The 25,949-nt window shown below is 35.6% G+C and overlaps 1 protein-coding gene across 6 annotated transcripts in view; it reads left to right on the top strand.

Annotated features, from left to right (window-relative positions):
* KLHL5 (kelch like family member 5) overlaps positions 1 to 25,949 on the top strand; it is a 47,510-nt gene continuing 21,561 nt past the window's right edge. Inside the window, exons 1-6 of one of the 6 annotated variants that reach the window (XM_015623803.1) lie at positions 1 to 73; positions 2,821 to 2,913; positions 12,181 to 12,274; positions 17,582 to 17,767; positions 23,721 to 23,857; positions 24,643 to 24,839. In XM_015623803.1, coding sequence (XP_015479289.1) covers positions 17,625 to 17,767; positions 23,721 to 23,857; positions 24,643 to 24,839 — 477 coding nt within the window. In that variant the 5' untranslated portion in view covers positions 1 to 73; positions 2,821 to 2,913; positions 12,181 to 12,274; positions 17,582 to 17,624. Of the gene's footprint in view, positions 74 to 2,820; positions 2,914 to 10,331; positions 12,275 to 17,581; positions 17,768 to 23,720; positions 23,858 to 24,642; positions 24,840 to 25,949 lie in introns of those variants that run through there. The other 5 variants (XM_015623799.1, XM_015623802.1, XM_015623801.1 and 2 more) reach the window with 5 other exon arrangements.

Genomic DNA, 25,949 nt, shown 5'->3' with positions numbered 1-25,949 from the left:
GCGAGGGCCTTCCTTGCGATTTTTTTCTTTCTCCGCCCCCTCCGAGCCGCGCCCCCTTCCTGGACCGTGAGAGGTGAGAAGGGCTGTGGGGGCTCGGCAGCGAGGGGAGGGGGCCGCGGCTGCCGGGAGGGGGAGGAGAAAGCGAGAAGAAGGAGGAGGGCGAGGGCCGGCGTCTGAGAGGGGTGGGGGCGGGTTCGCCCTCACCGCCGCCGGGCTCCCTCCTGCCGGCCGGCTGTGGAGAGGGGCTGCGGCCGCTGCCCGGCGGGGCCGGTGCAGGCTGCCCGGGCTGAGCGGGGCCCGGCGGGAGCCGCGGCTCTCGGCGGGGCAGTACCGGCGCTCGCCCGAGCGGGGCGGGGCGGGGGCGGCGGGGCGGGAGACGGCGCGGGGTCCGGTCCCGCCGAGACGGGCAGCCCCCGTGGCCGGCTCGGTTCAAAGCGATCAGAGCGGAGACCTGGTAGAAGTGCACTGACACAGCTCTCGAAGACTTAACCCCATGTCTCGTAACCTTCACCATCACAGTATGAAGTAATGGAAAACATTTTTTTTTTTTCATTTGAGACTGGTCGAACAGATTAGAACAGCGACTGACTGCCAACTCACTACATGGGGAGCGGCGTTATTACACGGGGAACAAAAAGAAGTCTAAACGTTGAACATCAAACAGCTGCTGTTTATATACATTACTGGTTTATGTTTTTCCTTAAAGCGTTTTTGTGGCTTAGAGCTTTGAGCGCGGACTGGTTGAGCCTCCTGAGCAGCGGGGCAGCCCATCTGAAGCCCAGCCGCTCGAGGCTCGTGGTCGGCTGTTTGGGCAGTAATGTCAGAACTGTAGAAAGGGAAGGCTTGGCTTTGTTCCTTTCTCTTACTTAAAAGTTGATTATGAAATTACATGAGCTAAATTCCAAATACAGTCATCTTTTGAAGAAAAACAGTATTGCTCAGGTCTTCTACGAGCATGAACAGGAATAAAAATCTGAATTCATGGTAATGTTGGTGTAGCTTTTCTGTCTAGACAAACTGTATGTACTGGATGGGTGCATCCTTTTTAAAAACAGATAACACGAGGTATCTTTCATCAATTCATCAATTTTGACAGAAATAATCTGGTAATTTATCATAAAGGTCTTTTTGCCTGGGAATTTCCAGGGGCATATGTGGATCAATATTTAAAAAGAAAAAAAAATAAAAGCGCCTTGTTCCTGCACTCCATAGGTGCATTCCTGATAGGGCAGATTGTATTCCCGTTTTCTGTTTTTCCCATTTTCCCCTTGCTGAACAATACTAAGATAAAAACAAAATAATAATAATAATAATAATAATAATAATAATAATAATAATAATAATAATAATTAGCCCTAATCCAAGTCAAATAGTGTTTTCCTCTGCCATTTGTCAACTTCATTGAACCATCCATCCCTCAGTCATGTCCTCTGCATGGGCAGGTCTACTACCAAAGGCAGCATGTTTACACCATGGCAGTAGGCTAACATTGTGTTTCACAGAAATGTAATAACTGCTAATTTAAAATATAAAATAATTGAAGTAAAGGTAAAGAAAATCTTCCATTAGACCATTATGGTCAAACAGTAAGTGCAAGCTGTTGTTAACAATGACAATTCATATTGGTGGACTTGTTCCAACTCTCTAGAGTTTTGTATCAACCATGCTTTTATAAAGACTATTGTTTGCTTATGTTTACGTCTTGTGGCTTTGTTGATATAATTCAGTGTTTCATGATATATAAGTAAAGGCGATTACCTAATCAGACATAATATGACTCAATGATGAAAATTTCTACAGGTCTTAGGAAATTATAGTATAATTTTACATTTCCCTTACAAAATCCTTACAATTTCCTCTTTCCATAGCAATTAAATTACTTTTCCTAGCAGCAGTCTTGCCAAGTAGAAAAGTGAAGAAGTTACAAACCTGACTATCCACTGCTTGCTTTTTGTCATAGGAACTGAATCTTTCATTCAAAGTTACCAGCAAGGCAATGCTGACCACATGTATTATTTGGCTGTATAGCCTTAAAAAACAGTCATATGGGAGAGGTGAGGTGATGTGCTCCAGATGCAAGAATGAGGTGGTATTACCCTTCAGAGACCTGCAAGGTTAATGAAGCTAGTAAGAAAGATCAGACCATGAGAAGTTACATATTAGGTATCATATGCTTGCAGGTATCATGTAAGGCTACTTTCTTTCACTTCAAAGTGCATATAGTAATTTGTTTGGTGCCAAGCCAAAAGGAGATACATACTATTTCAGCAGGCTAGATTTTTTGAGTAAAGTCTAACTTCAGTAAGAAAATTTTTAGTGGCCTGTATATAGGTAAGGGTTGAGAACCACTGTAAGTGTGAATTTTTATAGAGCTGCTCCATTTAGGCAAGTGTCTTTATTCATCAATGCAGTCAGTGTTACTCTTTGGCACCAGTGCTCAGCTTAGGTGCTTTTCCCTTCAGAGAAGGAATTGAAGATAAGGGTGACAGTGGACTAATGTTTGTTTTTTTTTTCAAGAGGTACTGTCTTTGGAAACTAGTGTTTATTTAGAGTTTACATATTCACATTTCATATTAATTTTCCCTCTTTTTTGTGAGTCTCTGTTGTGTAACTTGAAGTTGTGGAAGGAATGAGGGTGACAGTTGTGCAGTGACACATTTTTAGCATCTTCTTATCAGTAGGTGTAAGAATCACAAAAGAAATTGAAAGAATTTCTTCTACCTGAACAGAGTCAGGAGTCTGCTTTTGAGATTATTCCTTTGTTTCTCCCCTCAAGTGGGTGGCTCTTACTTGTTTGCACTGTTATTTTTCTGCCTCTAGAGTTTTTTTCTGCTACCTCAATTCTTTGGAAAGAGGAGGACAAATGGAACTACTTGATTCTTTGAACAACTAGAGATGATTCCGGTGTTATAGGTAAGCATTGTATTTACTCAGTTCTAACAGTAAATTATGCTACAAGAAATGTGATTTTAGCCCATAAGGCTACATAGTCTTCCTTACACCTGAAACTTCATCCTCTTTTTTGTCTTATATACTACATCTTGTAAGAGCTTCTTTCTGGCAAGTGTGCATAAGCAGCAATGGCTTTGTTCATGTGGGCTTTGCACGCTGGTGTTTGGACCAATTTTATGCGATTTCAGCACTGGTGCTCTTTATCAAAGCATGCCTTATAGGAGGCTGTCAGCATTATTGTAAAATTCAATTTTTATCTTTTCAAAATGCATGAGAAGCCTTTGGATCTTTTAACCATTATAGGAAAAACAAGAAAATTTATACTGAGTCTGTTAGAGAAAATACTTCTTTATAGAAATGCTGATGAATAAAGGCCCACCAAATGCACAATCAAATCTCATCACTCCAGTAATACTGACTGGGTTTCACTTCATTTCATTTTTTTAACAGGAAAGGAGTAAGACTGTTCCAAGCAAAAGTAATTTTCAAAGGGAATAGCTTTGACATTTGCACAAAGGAAAAGGATAAAAGAATGCTGAAAGCATGAATACATGCAAGATTCTAGCTTTATCTGAATTCTCTATAAAGTAAAATACTGCTGAAAAATAAGTGTTAACAGTGACAAAAGTAATCCAATTAATTTAGAAATACTAGGTTTTACTAAAGTGAAAAAAATCTGCTTTCTCAACTGTGAGATCTCTGCTTTGGAAATGTTGATAAATTCCTTTAGATGTGATATAAGTACAGAAGAGAAGTGGTCTTTCTCCCTGTTCTTGTCATGGTCAGTCACATTGTTTCCATCATAAATATCCTTATTGGTATCTACCACCATAAATGATACCAACCCTTTCTTGAGCTTTAAAAATTATTAGACCTGCTAAGGTTCCTCAGAAATCACTTTGTGAACAGGTTTTGTGTTTTCATGACTTTGCAGTAGTTCAAAAAGTGGTAGCTCCACCTACTAAAATAGCCAACCTCCTCCAGGCTGTCAGAATTTGTGCAGACCTGCATCCTTTCTACACTGGGCATGAAAATTGAAAGGGTTTTGAAACAAATGTACTACAAAGAGAAGGAACTGAAAAGGTTGATCACTGTAGTATATATCTTTATTCCCATCGTATTGCAAGGTAGACTAATCATTGAGCAGGGCTGCTGATTTTTAATTATGTCTTACAGACTTTGCTGGCATTTTTCCAGAGGACAAATGTCTGTAAAGTTGATTATTGATTTCAATCTGTTCAGAGGAATACTTTGCCAATATATTACCTCTTCTAGCTGTTCTAAGTGCAACTGATGTTAAAAATCCTGACGTCTTCCATAACAACAGGATATACATAAAAGAAAAAGTTTTGAGTGGTAGCTTGGATTCTTCTAAGAGCGTCCATCAGATTTTCAGAGTAAATGGAAGACTGTTCACAAAATTGTACAGGATGTTTTGGTAAAACAGTGAAATTTAAGGTAGACTGAATGCTGCCTTAATTTCTTTCAAAATGTGTGTGGATAGGCTTGTCTCACTGCCTTAGCTGATGCTTTTGTCAAATACCAAATAATTTTTGTTATAATTGTATTGACTCTCTTGAAAAGCATTAATAAAGGACAATGATGATATGATCTGTCTAGAACAGATTTGAATTGATTTGGCTGGAAGTAGTATCATTCATTACATATAAAAAAAGTTCATACCATTCTGGGACTTACTGTAGCCTCAATCTCAGAACCAACAGAACTTGTCAAAATCAGGCTAAAGTATACCTTAAAATGGATTAAATATTCACAGCACCTGTCTGTGTCATATGATGTATACTCATGGTGTAGCGTAATACAAGACTCAAGTCCATAGAGGTTTACTAACCTGAACTGTAAAGAATACCAATAGTCATATGGCTGAATTAGCAAATTAGTTAAAAGTTTACAATTACTGTGTATGTGGAGAGGAGATGTAGAAGTTCATAGGAAAATGAGATTTTTATCAGTGGTTTTGATGGTTGGATTATTCGCAAGCAAGTTCTTACTTGTTAGCAGAGTAGATGTTATGTGTTGACTTTTGCACAAATAAGCTATTAGCCTGCCATTTGCTGTGAAGCATTATCTGTTGGCAATTCATTAGATCCATGTACATTTGTCTGGTAGATAGATAAAATGTATTCTAATATTCTAAAAACAAATACTTTTGAATATTAAATGATCACTTCATCCTTGCCAAAGATGAAATCAAAGTTTAAATCTTGCTCTTTTACATGCAGTGTGGGAAATTATATTTTTGAATGTAAATGTAATCACAAGCTTTTGCATTCAAACTATAATGACAGCATTAAAGTGGTAAGGCATTTCAATATGTTATCATAAGTTGCTATGTCTTGGCAAGATCTTCACCAAGCACCTTAGCATTTTAAACTTGGAAGTATTTTTCAAGGAAATCAAAGTAATTAACTAGAATTAGTCTGCGAGTTTATAAGTGTGTGGGCAGATCAAGTGATAAGTAAAATAACTTCACTTTGTACCTCCTCTCACTTCCTGATAGTTTTTGTAATTGATAAATACAAATTTAAGTTGCACCTTTGCATAAGAAATTGTCTGATGGTTCAACTCAAGGACAATTGTACTTAAACCAGATTAAGTGATAGTTTTAGTGAATATTTGAACATTACTGTTGTTTGATAGTTTAAAAGCTGCAGCACAACTTTTGAGTTGCAATGATCAATTGCACACAAAGGAATTCCAGATGAGATCACACCACTTGTTTTATAAACATGTAATAAGATAAGATATCCTCATATATTAGCTCTTATGAAACTTAAAATTTCAACTGGGGGGTGGGCTTAACTGAAGCTAATTAAACAGAAGTCCTCCCTGAGAGAGAAATTAGTCTCTCGAAGTGTTTTTTTGGTGTTAAAGGATTCATTTTGAACACTCAAGTCTGTGTCTTGAAATGCTTTGCTTCAGTACCTGTGGCATTGCCTAGCTTGACATTTAACTACAACTGTAAACTTTTTGCCCACAGACCTCTATGTATTTCTCTTAGAAGTTTGTGTAGCCTGGCATAGAGTACTATGTTGCTTTACCTAATCACTTGCAAATCTACTTCTTTACTGTTTTTTTAATGTGTCATAACCTGGTGGATTTTTATGTGGTACCTAATGCACAGCTGTGAATACTTGTAATTTTTTACCAAATAAACATCCACTCTGCTGTTGATAATGTTGGTAGTGTTATCCTTTACCCATTTTTCTGTGAGCTTTTGAGGAAATCTGAATACTTCATGGTGAAATAATACTGCTGCTCTCTTGGAAAAATGTTAAAATATTGTCTTTAGTTTACCCAGCAGATCTGCCTGCAAAAAGATTTTGATTTGATATTTTGATTTGATTTGCCGCAATTTTTCAATCTTTCCGTTATGGTCTTTTGTAACTTTATTAGGGAATACCTTCCTAAAGTGGTTCTAAAGAATGGCTTTACTTTGAGCAGGATGTCTTTAAATGGCTACAGAACAGTGTTTTTGTCACCACTCTTTCTTAAAAGTGACATTTCTAAAGGAGATGATTTGTGCCGGACTATTACTGTCCCTAGATTGATGACTACTTTATTTCCCATAAAATTGGTGCTACCAATATTCTTGGAGTGGATGAACTGGGAATCTTTTGCTTGTCTTCATCTTGTGTGTTGCTGCTTGACTCTTTTAATACAAAAACTGGTTCTGTGTTTTGAGAGACTGGCCCTTCACAGTGTTGTCCATTATGAATTACAAGTTTTAACTTAAAAACACTATCTGACATGATGGCTTGCTTATGATGGAGTGCTCATTTTTTGAGAGTGAATAAGCTTACTGTGCTGTTTACTTAGGAATAGTTCTACACTGTGGCTTTACTTATAGATGGTGCAGTCCCTGATTGTGCTTCAATATTAATTGAATAAAACTATGTTAATGTTTTAATCTTAAAGAAATGCAAGTGTCTTGAATCACCACTTCTATTGTGTGTGAACCAGTATGATATTTGAGCTTGGAACTAACAGCGTAGTCTTGTGTTACATGTGGAAATCTCTCTTGTTCCCCACCCCACCCTTAGCTGAATAAAATAAACAGCAAACCAGTTTGTTGTTGTTGTTGTTGTTGTGTACCAGTCTTTTCATGCTATTGTTGAGCTGACTGCTCCCTCCTGTTTCGAGAGAAATGTACAATGCAAAGTGGCAGAAAGTTGCGATGAAGTACCAGGAATTTGGCCGCAGCTCATTTCTGCCAGTCAGAGCAATGAATTTAAGTCAGTAGCTGTAGGATGTTTTCCTCTCTTTCTCCTGAATGAACTGTGCCATAGCTGCTAATGTAAGACACTTTTCACATAACTGTGAACCACATGTGTTTGCATTTATATAAAACTTTGGGACAGGAAGTGATTATTGTTTTATAGAATAATGAAATATTAATATAGCAATCTTCCTGAAGTCTTTGTTGAGCTATTTCTGTAACTTCGGGTCTTGAAGATAGGAATAGGGAAGAAAAAAGAAAGTAAATATTTAACATTTCTTCTAACATAAGCATAGTTATTAGCAGAATTGCAGTTTGAAGTTGGTCTATAGTGGTTTTCTTTCAGCAGTTATTTTAATGCCTCAAAATAATATTTTAACATTTGGAAATCCCATTTTAGAAAGTGTTAAATTTTGAATGCCCTTTTATGCTCTAAGTATGTATTTGATTAATTGATGAACATCTTATGGTCAGTGAACCTTTCTTATGTTTTTAAATACTCATCTAGGATCACTAAACACTGACAATATTACTTTTTCACATCTTAATGAGTCTACTTATGTCTAAAACATATATTTTTATATTTAATGCTTTTGTTAAGCAGTATTTTTTAAAAAAACAACTCTTGCAGTCACAACAAAAACTATGTAATTATTTTGACATTTACATACATAATTGGCACTTAAAAGGACCATTAATATCTTCTCAGAACTAGCTGAGCTTTTATGGCCCCTTTTAAAATTCATTTGACACACTAAATACCTTGAAAATATTATATCTGAATTACCTTGAAGTTGAGTGGTGAAAGGTTTTAGAGCCAAATCATAATAGTGACAGAAAAAATGTTACCATGCAAAGTAGTGTTGAAATTTAAGTCTTAAAAGTGCTTCAAAAAATTATTCCATATACATGTTTGTTTATTTGAAAACTTCATTTAATTCCTTTGGCAAGAAAAAGGAAAAATCACAATCAACAAAAGCACTAGGCTTTATTATTTAAATAATAATATTTTCATATTTGCCAGTGATATACTGTAAAGATGAAGTACACCTTCCCTCAAAATATACAGTAGAAATATCTTGAGACTAAAATTGTTTAAATTTATCTAGTTATGCTGGATTGCAATCTTCCTTTAACACTTGTATGAATAAGTGTGTATCATATCGGAGAATATCAGTGTAGTAAATTTTTTGGTTAGTAAAAAAAAGTTTTTTATCTCTGTGCAGATAAACTGTCTGAAGATTTTGAAAAAAGGGCAGTTTCAAAAGCTGTCATGGTATGTTCTTACTGTTACCTATTTACACAGTTGCAGATTTAACATACAGCATTTATTTAGATTCTTTTGTTCACAAGCCAGAATCTGGAAAACTGTCCCCCACAGCTAACTGCAGGGATCTATAGCTTTGTGAAGCCCTTCATGTGAGAGAAATTACTTGCTTAAATGTTCAGGTGTTCCACTTGAAGGAATATCAATCTGTTCAATTAAAAATCAAAGTTCTCAAAGTTGTTTACACAGTAAGCTTACACAACCTCATTAATACAAATAGAATTATGTTCTCAAAGGTGACTTATATGACAAAGTGTACTTATATTTGCAATGTTATTTTGATTCACCACAAAATAGAAACTGCAACAGTGCCCAAGGTCAGAAAAAATGGATATAAGCACTGTTGTTTTCTCAATAAATGCAGACTTTTGCCTTAGTAGATGAAAAAATATTTCAGAATCCTTTGCCAAGTCTGTGTATACTGTGCTTGACTAAGATGGGTTTTAGCAGAGTTCTCAGAAATGTGTTAGTGCCTTAGAAGGATGTGTGATGGGAGGCCATAGAGGGGTGGGGATTTGAATTGGTTAGCACCAATCACCATATAAGATATCAGTGATGAAGTCTGGGTGATCCTAGTCAGTGGAAGTCCTAACAGTCTGTTGTTTGAGATCTTCTCAAAAGTCTGTTAGCTCCTGGCTAGGGATGTGATAAAAGATATCACATTATTCATACTAACAAAGATTGTCCAGAGCAAGAGGCCCTCAATTATTTCTGAGAACTACTGTCAATTTAAACTGAAGAATTAACTGGCACTTGTCTTATTGTGTCATCTATAATACAAATGTTCCTATGAAACAGAGAAATATTTTAGATACTTATGCAGTCATTCTTAGAACTATGATTTTAAGAGTGTGTAGAGGAGCGAGAGTTTCTTTAATCTAGAAAAATGAAAGAGAATAGAAAACAGTTTTGTGGTTTGGTCTGTTAAAACTGCAGCACATTTTGTTTACTAATCTCCGTTTGAGTCCATAGCTTCACAGCCAAAGGAAAGCAGTAATTGGACTGTTTTTGCCAGTAAATCAATGAAAAGTGCTGAAAAAGCACTCAAATGGCATTTTTGCCGCTGTCTTAGTAGACTTATACTGGGACAGCTTGAATTTTAAATGAGTCTGTTATACAAGAGTGAGAATCCAGGTCACTCCTTATGTATAATGGATTTACCATACCAGCAGAAATAAAGGTATCTAAAGCTTACTTTTTATAGTTAAATGGATAATTAAAATACTACTAGTTTCAGGAATGTTAACAAATACACCAGTTGCTTGTACTGTTTCTTCACCCTCAGTGAACACCCGGCACCAATACAAAATAGAAGGAGAGGATAAATAAAAAGATGCCATTTTGTTTTTACTTCTTAAGCTTTCCTCCAGTTTCACTCAACTTGCAGTTATACAAATGATGGTATTTGAATACTACAGTTAAGCATTTAATAATTAGCTGTATGTGTACAAGATGAGTGGGTTTTGCATGTCATATCATTTTGGTTAAACATCCATACAATTTTCATGCTAATGTATTAAAACATTAATCCTTCCTTAAATATTTCCCTCTTTTTCTGTGTTCAAATTAAATCCCCAGGAAAAATGGTAAGAGCTTTATAGATTTACCAACTTAATCATCTTGCATCTGATCTATCTTGAGCTGTTTTCTGGATATGCTGCAAAGGTCTCAGTATTTGGCTTCTGGTAGGCCAGCAAGGTACACACTCTGAAATGCATCTCTGTGGAAACAGCTGGAATGCAGTTCCTGTAGAAATAAGCTTTTGCTAGCCTTTTTGAGAAGCACTTAGATAAATAACTGTGCTCTGGGCAATGATGGGTGAGCTTTCCAGGTTAAAACTAGCACTCAGAAAATAGCATGATATTCTCATGGCACTGAGTTTGAAACAGTTTTTTGGGTTTTCAGTGGTAAAATTTGGCACTGTTTAAGTTTTAATGTAGACTATACATTTACTCTTTTTTGAAGAATACTGCAAGATTCCATATTTTGGAGATTTTAAAGACTACAAAATTCCATATTTTGGAGTTCATGTTCATCTGAGAGAAAGTGGCTTTCACTTTTGATGAAAACTGTAGGGTAGTAAAGAAGCACTCTTGTAAATTTGTTGCATATGTATCCTGGAGAGTTGAACAGACTGAGTTGTAAAGTTTGGAAACAGATCTCTGTATCAAGGACTGATAAAATCCAGTGCCTCTTTTTTATTCTAAAATTGTTATTACAATTTGCATGTGACTGAAATTAATCTCAGCATTTTATATCTAACTAGCTTCATATGTCAGAGAGGAAATAGGCTGGTTTTCATAGGAACTGTAAATTGATCATCATGTATTTTGTGCTTTAGGCTTTCTTTTCCTCATTTGAGTAAAAACTTTTGCTAGATATTTTAAAATGTTACGTAAATTACCAATCCTAGAGAGAATTCTGTCACAATGGTATGCATCTCTCTTTTTCACTGTTCCATCACAGTACTTCTAATTGTTGTGGAACAGCTGATAGTATATGGTTAGAAAGGAGCCTTTTGACTGGTTGTCTTATATTGTTTATTTGGCAGGGGTTTGTCTGGTGTCTTATGGTGACCAATTGGCTTTTTCTTGCTTTATGTTTTAGTGATATATAAGTGAATGGAAATTTCAGATAGAAATTTTTGGTTACTGCAGACCTAGATTCGAATCAAAGCACATCAAGATGAAAGGCTTTATAGCCTCCACTACTAGTCCCTTGAGCCTTCTGAGGCTCTTCTTGTCCTTTTTAAATTAGATCATGTCCTGTAATGGGAAATGGAATTATTTACAGTTCAGTTTCTCCCCAGCATAATCAGTTATCTTTGGGTTGGTTTTAATTCTTGTCCATAAATTTATTTTTTAGCAGTGTAGAAGGAATTTAATTTTATTGTTGCCATTTTTCCCCCTCTGTAGTAGCAAGAGTTAACAGAATAAGAAAGCAATTGTAAGATGCAGTATAGGAATTGCATTTGCAGCCATTTGTGGTTTAAGAAAAGAGGGTGGTATTTAGCTCTTGAAAGGGCTTAAATGAATATTGTTTAGTGTTTTTGAAACCTAATGGTCAGAGGCAGCAACAGAAACAGCCTTGGAGCTTTTAGGGTTTTAGCTTTTTCCTGATGGAGGTGATTGTTTCACCTCCTCTTTTATGTCAGCATTTTTCATTGTCTGTTGCCTTTTGTTTATATTCAAATGACATATCATTAAAGAAGCCTTTTTTGTGTGATTGCAATGCTTTTTCCCCTCCTTCTGTAGAAAATCTGCTTGCCACAGACAGGCAGAGCATGTGTTTCTCTTGTCTTGGTTGGGTGCACAAATCTTCTTTTATGCGTGCTGCTTCTTACCCTGTTGCCTAGACGATCGCTGGCTTTCACTAAGAATGTCTGGTTCTCGTAAAGAGTTTGATGTGAAGCAGATTTTAAAAATCAGATGGAGGTGGTTTGGTCATCAGGCATCAGCCCCTAACTCGGCAATTGAAAACCATCAGGGAGACTTCTGGAATAGAAGACAAAATGTAACAACTGGTGGCATGAAGTTTTTAGATTCGGGTAACTTACCTTTAACATCAGTTGGTTACAGAAGGTCCAGCCAACAGGATTTCCAGAATTCACCTCTTTGGCCAATGGCATCCACCTCAGAAATCCCTACGTTTGAATTCTCAGCAGAAGACTGTGGAGGTGCACGTTGGCTTGACAGACAAGAAACAGATGATAGAGAGAGTGAAGAAGAAAATGAATCGGACAGCAGCTCGTGCAGGTTAATTATTACTTTTCTATTGTGAGAAACGTGTTTTCATTTCATGTTTGTAGTTAGCATGTAGTTAGCAAAGGCTAGCCTTTGTTCTGAACAAAAATGCTTCAGAAAGCTAGAAGCTATTGTGCATGAGAAACAGAATATTAATAATAATCAGGTTCTGTGTGTTTACTAGGACCTTTTTAAAAGGCAGTCAGTGGGCATAAAGCACAGACACAGATGTGTGTGTGTTTTAAACAGTGTACTAGTACATGCTGTTATGAACAAGGTATTGCCCATTACATGGTAATGTTACAGAATGCTTTACACATTGTTTTGAAGTGATACTGATTTAGTTATTTCAGTTAGGAGGAGATTATGAAAATGTAAGCTTCTTCTGGTTCTGACCTCAAGTTTCCATGTGTGTCTACAGAAGATGGAGAATGAGCTGTAAAAAATACGCTCTAAATCAAAGAAAAAAATTACATCTATTGAAAGTCAATCAATTTGTGTTTAAAGTGATTGCAGTAACCCATTTGGTTTTATTAAATCGTTACTAAAGATGAAACTGTGAAACTTGTTCTTGAATGGAAGTTGTTTACCAGTTGTTGTAAATTAGGCAAATTACTAACCTTTTTTGTAAAAATATCAGTTAAATTATTTTATTTCATTTACTGCATAAGTCATTCTTTACTAAAAGTATTTTTCCTGTTTTGTAGTTCATATAGTGCATGATAGCTTGACATTTCAGAAAATTTTAGGATGTTTGTTTCTCACTTTTAAGATACTTTTTGCACAGATGTGGCATTTCAGAAAGTGTGGCTACTTAAAAGGGTACACTTTAATAAAGGCTATTAAGGACAGATCGATCTACTTATAGCAGTTTAGTGTTTTTCATTCTAGAGGAGAATAATCAATTTAGTGGAAAGCCAAAGTAGTCCATAATATAAATATTAACTGTTTATTATATATATGACCTTTAAAGATTCAAGGAAAGGTGGGAGAGCAAAATTGCTTAGAACTGAAGACAGTGTATTTGCTTTTATCACTGCATGTCAAAGTACTAGAATTACTGGGAAAGGAAATCCTACATACTGCTGCATCATAACAGCAGTGTCAGTGTGCTGCAACAACCATGTAGCTGTAAGTAACATACCTCTGAAGAGATCCCATTTTAAATGACATTCAGATGTGAATTTTTAAATGGCTATGTTATGGGATATGATAGAGATATAACATCGCCTTCCACTTCAACAACATATATTTATGATGGGAAACTTTTACGTGCAGTATTACCCCAGTTAGGATACTCTGTAGCAAGGCAATAACAGGAAAAAAAAACATGTAATTTTAAAAGATACATGTGCAAATTGAAAGTACTACAATATTTGGTCTTAATTGCAAGGGAATCATGTGCATATGGCAAAATTGATTTATTACTTGGTGGAATTGGAGAACTGCAGATATTTATTTAGGAGGTTTTAAAAAGTCTTGGTTTGTTTGGGTTTTTTTGCAGACATTTTTATACTAGATAAAATGCACAAGGGATTTAAATGTAGTAAATTGAAAGTATCTTTTAAATTATGTGCTTAATCATGTATAGCATCTAGAGGTTTTTGGTTTTTTGTTACTGTCTTCTAATCCCTGTTTGCTTACATGCTTTCAAATAAATAATTTAGGTAAATTTTGAGTTCACTGTCAGTACAATTTAATATGTAACTAATGGCAATGTAGGAACTTGCTTTGTATTGTTATTTATATCTCTGTCTTATGGGGAGACTGTACTTAAACCATGTTTTGTTCACTTCATTTGTTAAGGATTTATAGGCTCCTAGACTACATAATTCTGCCTAACACCTGGAGTTTTTGTGATATTAAGAACTTAATTAAATGTTTTTCCTTTGTAGTCTAAAATATGGCTTCTTATATGTTGACAAGAGGAAAAAAAAAACCCATACCAACACTTTAGTCTATGTAGTTTTCAAAGAGCATTTTTTCCCATATGGAAACCTTGTTACCTCCTTTACAAATAAATTGTGTGCATGAAGAAGGCCTTTTAAAGAAACGTTTTTCTAGAAGCTACAGAGTTACCTTACTTCATGCTCCTATGTAACTTACTGCCCAGTTACAAACCCTAGAAATACGAAGTAACAGAGGCAGCTCTGCTGCTTTGTTTGTATCAGTCCTTCCTCTTTGCCTTGTCATATAGCAGAAGTAGAAAAGCATTTAGATCAGGTCTTTGTCATTATGACATCATTTTGATCATTATGTGATTCATTTGGAGGACACCTGCTGTCAAGTTAATTTGGTGTTAGTATAGAGCTCAGTTCTAAGTTTAGTACCAGATCTTTGACCAAGGTTGCTGCTGAGATGCAGACAGATCAATCAGAGCTAGTTTGTCGTAATACTGTTTACATCATACTCCTATGTGTCATTTGTAACCAGCATTAGCTAGAATGGTTGTTTACTGGGACAGTGAGTTTTGAATTCTTCTTCAGATTTTCATCTCCTAGATTTCCTCTGTTACTGCTGTTTGTTAACTGTCCTGCATCCCTGAGGCAGTCATCATCTTTTTGGATTTGTACACTTTTAAGAATTCACCAACAGTTGTGCAGACTCTTGTATAGAAAGTGTAAGCCTATTAGCATTAGATTTGCTTTTCTTAACTTTTTTTGTGGTGCCTTAGCAGCAATCTACAGACCTTGAAGGCATGGTGGAGATAAAGCTAAAAATACCTAGAATATACCTAGTGTAGAGAGTGTTGTATCTGGTTAATTTCATCCAGGTATGCATTAAAATACTGAAATTACATTATTATAGATTGAAGTAGGGAAATATATTAAAATATAATATAAAATGTATATTTATATACCAGAGTTTATCAGCTGTGTGCTGACCTTGAACAGTCTAGTAAAATGTCTGTAATTATTTAAAGACAAGGTTTGAATGTACCTGGTGGTAGCAGCTCTGCAGTATTGCTCTGTATGATCAGTCTTGGAGTTAGTGTGTTGTAACATCCAAACCAAGCCTGCCTCCTCACCCTGAGTTGTTGAGCAACAGAATCCTTTGGTATGCCTTTTCCTTTACCTCAGACTCACTGACCTTTGAGGGTGTAAGTTCTTTAGGATTTCTCCCAGGTTGTCATTGCTGTGGCAAATAGAACTGGAAAACTGGAAAAATATTTATAGAACAGTTTGTGGAAGGCAGGGCATTTAAATTTTTCTATCCAGTTACAGGGCAACAGGCACAAATAGCTTTTGAAACATTATTTTTCCTTTTTTTTTTTTTTTTTTTTTTCCAAATACTGGAACTCTTAGACTTTCTCTTTCATGTTCTCTTTATGGACTGAACTTTAGTCTTTCTTTCCTTCTCCTTTCTCTTCATTGTGGAAGATGGTTTGTAAGTTATTAGCTAGAGGACAGGTATGGGATTGAGCATCTTGAGATGAAGAGGAGAACTGGGCTTGACTCTGTTGTGTCCTGAATACATGCTTTATTGTGGATACTGAAAAACAGTCACCACTGCAATTATTTTTCCTTATAGAACAACAGTGATGACTGAGTTCTCTGTGGAAAATATGTGCAGTTTTGAGGCTAGCAATAGCTCCAGTGAGGTTGTGATCCAGCAAGTGCTGGCTTGGAAAGCGTTTGCTTTTGTTATTTTTTCCATTCTATCTGCAAAACACTTTGGAAGTTTGTAATGTAAATAAAATCCTGATAGCATGTAATTTAAAAAAAATTATTATTTAGTTACTTTGAGAAATATGGGTTAAAATACAGTTCAAGCAAACAAGCCAGAAAAAAAACACAATGTATTAACCCGATTGAGAATGTGTTAAATTGTGATACAGAGGTACAGTTTAATTTCCTAAGTATTTGTGTGTTGACCAGCAACCTACTCTTTTCACTTCTGATGTTGTTTTTCAGGGCTGCTGGTTAAAGAGTTGCTTTCACTGAATACTTCTTGCTCATTCCCTTGAGAATGCCACCCAGCTGACCAACACAATATTGTCCATGGTTCCGTGGTTCCATCTTTGTATGAACCCCTGATTCATTTTCTAAAATGGCCACAAAGAATACTTGTTCCAGCCTGTTAGAGGGCTGGTGGTGGAGCAGAACAAGTGACTTGTGGGCTACGGGAAGCAGGGAAGAAGTTGACACATAAATTAATGGCTAACCACAGCTCCAGCGAGAACATTTAATATTAAGTCCCCCGAGGGAAATCAGTAGGCAGGTATCTAATTTCTGATCCCTTATTAGATTTAGCTATGAATTAATTACCAAACTGCTTGGCTCTTTTAGCTACTGGGTACATGCAAAAAGAACCCCCAAAACCAAAACATATAACAGAACCCAAGAACAAATCACAAAGTTTCCCTTTACAGAAAATCTTCTGTTGGAAATTTAGACTGGTTTTGAGGAGCTCTGTCTTTAAATGAGTATCCTACACCGAGAAGTGAGGTAAGTTTTGTGGTGGATTTAGCCCCAAGCATGATGCTCCTTTCATGACATCTTTGTGGAAGCAGGGCTCAGGATGCAGATCTTGTGAAATCATGTCCTTCCAAATGTTATGGTAGATCCAAAGTATTTTATAAGTTGCCTGCATTGTTGAAAACTAAGTAGTAGTCAGTTAAAGAACTGTGAGCAAGAAGACATGCTTTTCAGAATGTACATAATTAGGATGAATTTCCTTTATCTCCTAGGTCCATGCATTCCTTTTACATTTTCTCTATTCCTGTTTTTTCCCAATCTTCTGTATGTGTGTCTACAGATGGGAATAATTTTTCTCCCCATCCAGCCTTGCTTTTCAGTTCTGTTGATTTCTGATGTACTAGATCTCATATCAGACACAAGGACTACAATAAGAGGGGTGGTGTATCAATATGTTTCTTTGTGTTTTTTTCCCCTGCATGCCCATATGTTTTACCAGCTGAGTTTTGTTCAAGCCATCTTAGACTAAGTGTGAAAAATAAATGGCAGGGAGGGGTTTGGTTCCTTATTGCCATCCTTCCATTAATTTTTCACTTTGCAGGGTCTTAGTGGATGTTCTTCCTTCCATCTGACAGCACTACAGATAGAATTACTGGACCAATCTCTGTGTGTCTCTTAGTTGAAGAGTACAACATGAAATGATCATACTTTTTTAACAAGGGTCTAGATTAGGTTTGGATGGAGAAAGAAAATAAGAAGAAAAATAAATTAGCAAGGGAATAGATATTTAAAAAAACCATGCATATCAACTTTAAAATCATGTGTGATTTTTATTTTACCCTTTGTAGATAAAATTTCACCTGAATATTGTGTGAACTAAGATTTCTGTTATTGTCTTCAGCAGAATCTCCGACAGCAGTCACACCTTATCCTCTTGTCAAATAATGGAGCCCTGTACCTCAGATGAATTTTTTCAGGCTCTCAACCATGCTGAACAAACTTTTAAAAAGATGGAGAACTATCTTAGACATAATCAACTGTGTGATGTGGTGTTAGTTGCTGGTGATCGTAGAATTCCAGCTCACAGGTAAGTTTATTATAATTTGAAATAACTTCATAATTATTTACAAATGCACTTTCAAAGTGTGTCCCATCTTTTGTTAAAAAAATGTCAGAACATCCTAAACAATTTAGAATACTTTAAACGTGTATATGTTTTTTTAACATTTATTTGGAAACAAAAGTTAATTTGTCTGTTGTATGCAATACAGAATAAAAAAAAAATCACATTATTTTTGTTTCCAAGTATACTTATGGTATTTGCATAACAAAATTAAACCCCCAGGAGTCCCCAATATACTCCCAGAATATTATAAGTTGTAGTGGTTTCTTTACCATAGAATGATGTAACTTTTTTTTCTTAGATTTAGTTTTTTCTGTGTACTAGCAATTATGTTATTGGAGTCACAGTTAACAATACAGATGATCTTTTTGCTCCCATAGTAAGAGTCTTTGATAGGAGACTTCTGAACACTTCCAGTATTAGATGTCTAAATTAGTTCAAACATTACTCTCTCTGTCATCTGGGTAATCAACAGATCATATGTATGACACTTAAAAGCTAGGAAAATACCAAAGATTGCAAAACACAGGCATGTGTAACTGAAGCACATTATAGTATTTAATGCACAGAATTTGTAGTTTGAATAGGAATCTAAGTATAATTAAGCTGCAGTTTCCTAAGTTGAGGTCTACAACAGAAATAGCAACTAAAGCATTCTTGTTTTCCATTGCTCATTCGACTCCCACAGTGAAACTACATCTCAGAGCTGTAATAGTAATAAAAATATGGGAAGAGGTTGCTGGTTTGGAGTTGGTACTTTCCTTAGAAAGCCAGATTTATGCTTTTATTCAGATATTATCCACACTGTTGTACTGACTCAGCTGAGGGAATGACAGCATGGGGATGGGAACTGACTTCAGAATCAGGGAGGCTTTTAAATCGTAGCTCAGAGACTTCATTTTATGAAATGTTCAAATTAGTTACTTAACTGTGCTGTTCGTGTGAAAAGAATGAATCAGATGAAAACATGGAATACACACACCCCTAGTGGGCACATGCTCAAGTAATTTAAGATCAAAAAAACTTTGGAGTGCTGTAAACAGGAAAAAATAGTGATTATTATAAGGAAATAATTGTACTTCCTTATGGAGCCAAGGTAACCCCTTTGCAATAAGTGTTTGGACTGTGGCTTTTGTAATAGTTAAAAATGTGTAGAAAGGGTGCAGAGGACAGCTGTGAATATCTTGTAAAGACTGGAAGATTCTATTTGCAATGAAATAAATGGATAGGCAACGCGCTAAAAAGTCCTTTAATGTGGTTCTCACTTTTTTCTCATTTATTTAAAAAACTGACTTTGCTTCTCCAGTTTCTGCTACTGTATCTATTTCTGTAGTACATGAGGCATATGCTACTATCTGTTATTTGCTCTGGACTTCTCTTTTAGGAGAAACATCTTGCTGTAGCTGGTATATTGTGTGTTAAATACGCATAAAAGTTAAAGCCAAAGAAGCAGAGTTTGTGCTTGTAGCAGGAGGTGGGAGGCTTACAATTGTCCCTTGTTCACTTTATAATGTAGGAACAACTTACAAAGAAGCTTTGCCTTTTGCATAATAAGTTCTTTCTCTGTTTTGTTTTCACAGAGAAACATAGCAATAACTACAGTCTTAATCTCAGTAGATCCAAAGTATCTCATTGAAAACTGAATTTTTTTCATAGTGGGATAAATATGAAAATACCAAATTTAATTTAAATTTTATAGAAATTCAAGAATTCATTTATATAATTGTATTTTTATATTTATTATAGAAATTATACGATTTTGTATAATTTATATAATTTCTTATAATTGACTGCCTTTATCTACTTGTAGCAGCCAATGTTATAAGAAAAAACTTCTGTAGTATTTTTGCTGCCTCCATACAATTTCTGACTTCTTTAATATTGACTGCAGGCTGGATCAGTCAGGGCATTTCAGAATACCAGTGATTATTTTGTCTTGAGACTTAGTAAGCAACAGAATATGTATTAAATAGGTCTTAGCTTAATGGCTTGGCATTCCAAGATGAGTAAGAAAATAGATGGTTCACTTGCACTGGACAGCTTTGTTTTCCTTTGTTTTTTCATAAGAAAGATGAGTTTTTCATACTATGTGGTCACATAGAGTTGTTAAGAAAGAACATTTTTCACTATTAATATTAATCACACTCATATATAGGGAGGAATATTCAGATTTCCTGTTTTGAAGCTGGTATTTTTAATCATTCCTGTATTTTATAAATTATCAGTTTCTATTTTTATTGAGTGTTGTGAGGTGTATGATGTATGCTTTTAGAGAAAAGAGACGAGTTTGGTATCTGCCTTGGTAATAAGCACAGGTAATACATTGCTATGAAATTCTGAGAGGTTTTGTATCAATTTAAATAATTCAGGGTATGAGTGTACTACAAATAAAGCATGGCATATAGTCATGATTTTTCAGAATATGGCATTCTCTATTGTTCCATAAGTGTTTATCTTCTTTTTCTGTGCTGAAATTATAGCTAAAAACTTACTTCCAAGGTCAAGAAGCAAGTAGGAAAAGGGGACCATTCTCCCCTAGGAAGAAATGTATTGTATTCCCACCCCTTCAGCTTGCAGTTCCATAAAGAAATTTTGGATACTTCAATTTAATTAGTTTAATTAAGTTTTTCATAGCAGGTGTTTATTTTGTGTGCACTACAATTTCAGATGATTTATTGTTTGTATTTATTACGTTCAGCTAACTGCTCTATCCATAATAAAAGCTTGTTTTCTTTGGTAATAACCCTCTGGTTAGAACATCCATGTAAGAAAAGGGAAATATTTTCCTGCCCAGAGGGCATTTAAAGTCTGCTCCACATCCTTTAATCAGCAGTCTGGGGTGAGCCATTGTCTGTCTTTCTATTGACACTGAAGGATGGAAGCATAAAAGACACGGGACTTAAGAGGGCAAAGGGAACTTTTTGTACTCTGCAGTTTAGGAAGCTTGTTTGAAAGAGCATGATCTCCTCAGCATCACCTTATGACTTCAGTGAATGCTGATAGTGAGTTTCCAAGGACAAGTTTTCAACTGTTACACAGCCACAGACAAGGAGCTGCCTAGGAAAAGTCCCTTTTATCTTTCAGATCTTAAGCAGCTTCACTTCATTCTGTCAGGTGAGACGGGTGTGGAGATACTAAACATGTAAATTGCCAGGTTTGGCACCTGTCATCATTTTACATAGTAATTCCTTTGGTGACCTAGAAAACTATCTAGATGATGCAGCTTGTGACAGTTCCAACAAGTATGGGTTTTAAAGTGTACCACATATTTTACTTGCTCTCAGTGGAAAACTCTTTAAAATAAGTTAAGCCATCATGGTAGATCTTTTTAATTTTGGATAAATACAAACCAATGAAATTAAAGACATCAGTAGCTTTGGAGCCTCCTGTAGTAATAAAACCTCCAGATTTTGTCAGTATTTAGGGACAAGTGAGTATCAAATCACATGTGAGTAATTGATTTTTATTGACTAGTGGGAAAAAGATAGGACAAGAAAAGGCCAGTTGGCTGAAAGTCTGCCTTTGTTTTCTTTTATCCTAGCTCAGTGTCACCTTGATGCATTGTCACTGTATATTTTAATCCCATTTCTTTCTTTGAAAGAACTTTTTTTTTCTAAAGCAGTTGAATTAAGGGAAAAGTGTGGATACCTCTTCTAAGGTTTTCACTGTGAAATTATTAAAAAATTGCTCTCAGTATAATTTGTGCTTTTTCAAATTACCTGTATTGAACTACTTCTGGACTTCACATCCTCTGTCAGCATATGCAAGTCACTCTCTGGAAAGCACTTACCACTGTGAGGCATTTATACCTCCTCATGGATCTGAACACATTTGCAAAAATAGTAAATTGTTTACATTTTAGATAATTTCCATTGGAGGACTCTTGTGTCTAGAAATTACAGGGAGAAATTTGCTGATATCAAAACTCTGATAGAAGGCATTGGGACCCTTGTGTTATTATTTGGCATTTCTTCAGCAATTGTTGCTAAAATGTACACATTTTAGCAACAATAATAGTGCAGCTACCTAGTCCAGTTGCACTGCTAGGGAAAGAAAAAAAGGAAAAAAACCCCCAAACTGTGATATGACTAAGTATTAAGTTCTGTTTCCCATTGGAGAAGAACTGTCTTTTTCAAGCTCTGTTCTGTGTAGTTCCAAGTCAGAACTGCTAGATGTGAGTATGTTAAGTTGGTTGTTTTGCTTTTTTAAATTTTGAATTGGACCTGCGGAGATACTTGGGTTATTCAAACCACTTTTCCTTCTACTTAGAACCCCTATTTTGTACATAGAAATCTGATCTTGTCATCTCATTCTAGCATCAAAAGCAGTTGCAGAAATTCTCCCTTGATACTTACATGAATGTACTCTCTAATTTACTCCACTTCTATAGATCTCTGGGAGGCAGCATTTTCATTTAAATGCAGATTTCATTAAATCTGAGGTTAAAATGCCTAAAAGTGATGCCCGGGCCCTACTTTAGCAGAAAGTTCTAATTTTTCTTAGTTAGTCAGCCACAGAATAAATCTCGTATTTCAATTACAGAATTTCATTTTTCTTTGAAAGAACAGAACTGTGTTTCTTTTAACAAAAATTCAATCATACAAGGTGTTAAAATAAAATTAATCTTTTTCCCATGCACTTATAACTCTGCTCTGTTGCCTCAGCAGCTAGAAAAAAAGGATTATCTTTTTCTTTTTTTTTTGTAAGCCTGACCAAATGGTCAATGATCAGACAATTCACAAGGAAAATGTACTATGAAATTAATTAGTCAAAATTTTATTACTTTGCAGTTAATTAACTAAGAGACAGCTCCTTGTATTTCATTACTTTGTATATGTACCTGTAAATCCTCCCCTAAGCACTGATGCTCACCTTTTCAATTAGTTTTGCTCTGTTTTGTGGTTCCTGACCTCTGTCATTTTAACACACCAGTGTAATAATTCAGCACAGCTTTTATAAACCGCCAGAAGTTTTAAATTAATTGAATGTATGCATATGGACTATTTAATGTATTTGCAGTAGGCTGGGTTCTCGGGCTTGCTGTTTGTATTTATATTTATATTGAATTCCCTGTGGGCAAGGTAACAGTGAACTACTACAGCACAAAAATTCATCCAAGCCACAAGGCCATTCCTGGACGTCTCTTACTCCTCCTGAATAGTTATGGTAGGTTTCATATTCCTGCCTGATACAATTTTCTCTTTTACCCCAGTCTCTGAACACATACTGAGGCATCAAAATTCTTGCACATTTTGCAGAATGACATTATTTGTTGTGAGTGTTTTGCTCTCAATAATCCAAAGAAATGTCCATTGTGCACAAACATGTTTACCTACACATGTAACATACATATGTAAAATAGTCAGAATTGTTAAAAAAGGCTAAATACATATTCACAAAAGAGATTATTCTGTATCATCTCCACATTGACTGTGACAAGTTTTGTTAGCAGTATTAGGAATTGAATGTATATGTGCAGACCAAGAGCAAAAGCTTTTTAAAGCCCTTTGAAAAGGACTGGTAAGTCATTATTTCCCAATTAAAAAAGTATCTAACATACTGTAAATTAAAATAAATTCAATTTTATTTTTATTTTTATTTAAGTAATGTAGATTTATATTCCGTTTCTGATTTATGTGGATTTGGGAGCATTTATGTCTGTGTTGGCTATTGAAAGTCATTGAGCTTTGAAAGGGTAATTAGTTTAGATCAGTAGCAAATGTAGGTTCAGTATCAGTACTTCATTATTCATAGAGAGAAACTAGAGCATGCAGCACTTTGTCAATTTTTAAGTGTTTTTCTCACTACAGTGTTTCTTCAAAGGGCAAAGTAATGAATCATAAGTTAACAAACATCAGGTTGACTAACTTTTTTTCTTTTCTCTGTTTCTCTCCTTTCTCTTGCATGTCATACTCAGATTGGTTCTCTCCTCTGTTTCGGACTACTTTGCAGCAATGTTCACTAATGATGTAAGGGAAGCAAGACAGGAAGAAATCAAGATGGAGGGTGTGGAGCCAAAGGCACTGTGGGCTCTGGTTCAATATGCATACACAGGTAATTGAAGTGAAAATGGAAATTTCATCTAATGAATTGTTCTTATGTGAACATTGTATTCCATTACTAGATTTCAAATGCTCTTTACAAATTATTCACATTACTTAAATTCTTATAAATAAATAAAAATAAATAATATAATATCCTGAGTTGGTAGCAACCTACAAGGATTCTCAAAGTCTGACTCCTGACCCTGCTCAGAACACCCTGACAATCACACCATGTCTCCCAAAAGTTTTACAAGCACTTCTTGAACTCTGTCAGGCTTGGTGTTGTGACCACTTCCCTGTGGAGCCTGTTCCAGTGCCCAGCCACCCTTGGGGGAAGAACCTTTTCCTAATGTCCAACCTAATTCCCTGACACAGCTTCAGGCTATTCCTTCGGGTCCTGTCACCAGTCAGCAGACAGAAGAGATCAGGGCCTGCCCCTCCCCTTCCCTGGTGAGAAAGCTGTAGACAGCAATTAGGTCTCATTGCTGTTACCTGAGACAACTTGATAGGATAAAGTTTCTCTGATAATACTATATTCAGTTAATTAACAAATTATGTGAATCTATTAAATGTATCATGACTGACAAAAAAAGGAATCTCATTAGGATTTCCTTTCCTTACATCATTATAGATAACTAATAGTTTTCAAAATTAGTATCTAATGCTGAGGGTGATATTTACTAAGCCTTATATTCTGTCATATAATCTGTAAATAATTCTGTTGCCTTGGGGTTTTAGGGAATTTGTAAGATTATAAGAGCAAATTAATGTGATTTTTCTTTTTGATGTTACTAGGTCGCCTTGAATTAAAAGAAGATAACATTGAGTGCCTGTTGTCTACAGCTTGCCTTCTTCAGCTCTCTCAGGTTGTAGAAGCATGCTGTAAATTCCTAATGAAGCAGCTTCATCCATCCAATTGCCTTGGAATCCGATCTTTTGCTGATGCGCAGGGCTGCACTGACTTGCACAAGGTGGCTCACAATTACACTATGGTATGTTGTTACATTTAGTACAATCTGTTTTATTTATTTAGTAAGGAATATAAAGAGTTTTCCTAAATATAGTACTGATGTTTTTCTCCCAGAAAGCTTTCATCGTTTTCAAACATAGAATGCTCATATGTTCCCATGATGAAAAATGCCAAAATAACTTCAAAGTTGCTGGTTTAGAGTTGGAAGGAAATACACAAGCATTAATGGGTCTCTGTAACAGAAATGGGATTGATGCATTTAATAAAATATTTCAAAAACTTGTTCTTCTTTCTGACTGTCAAAAACTACAGACTTCACAGTGGGCAAGTTACCATCACCTATTCCAAAATTACACGTTACTAAATGGAAGTGTATGAACTGGAGTATACTTGAGGTATGAATGTGGGCATTCAGCAACATAGATTCAGCCTTATTCTTATTAATTTAGCAATGGGATATCAGGCATCAAAGAATTTTAATCTTAGGCTAGATAATAAATTTGTAATTTATTACAAATGGTAATTATTTGTAATAAATACAAATTTGTCAATTATATTTTTGTGTTAACTTATGGAAATTCAGACCTACCAACTTAACTTCATCTGCTTAACAGTCATCCTTTTATTTTAATACAAAATGTTCTTTTTTTTCCTTCTCACAAGTGTATTTTAGTAAAGTTATCAGAAGAAGGCAGGAGAACTATCTCTGAAGCAACTCAGTTCATCTGCTCTTTGCAGTTTTGTGAGGCATTTTGCTCACTTGTTGATGAAATTTTGCCTAAGTAAGCTCTTGGGATCTGAATGAGGGCATGTAGGTAACTGCATAAGAGATGTGGGAATGAAGATAGTACTTAATTTGGTTGTGTGTCATGGCATTACCTTGCCATTAAGAGATTGGCTTAGATCCAAGAGTTTTAATTTATGTCTTGTAATTAGTATTAGAAATCCGTGGCTCTTCCTCTTGCTGCCTTAGGTTTTGCTGGTTTAAAACCATTAAAAAAAATCAGTTCTTCCTGGCTTAAGTTAATTTAGTTTAGTAGGAATAGCAGTTTAAGATATTTTTTTTCCTTCACATTCAAGATAGGGTTCTTCTGCAGTGAATGGATCTCTCACATATTTAGTATCATTGCCA

This window comes from Parus major, chromosome 4 (genome assembly GCF_001522545.3).
Source record: "Parus major isolate Abel chromosome 4, Parus_major1.1, whole genome shotgun sequence".
Lineage (NCBI taxonomy): Eukaryota > Metazoa > Chordata > Aves > Passeriformes > Paridae > Parus > Parus major.
This window is presented reverse-complemented; position numbering and strand designations above follow the sequence as displayed.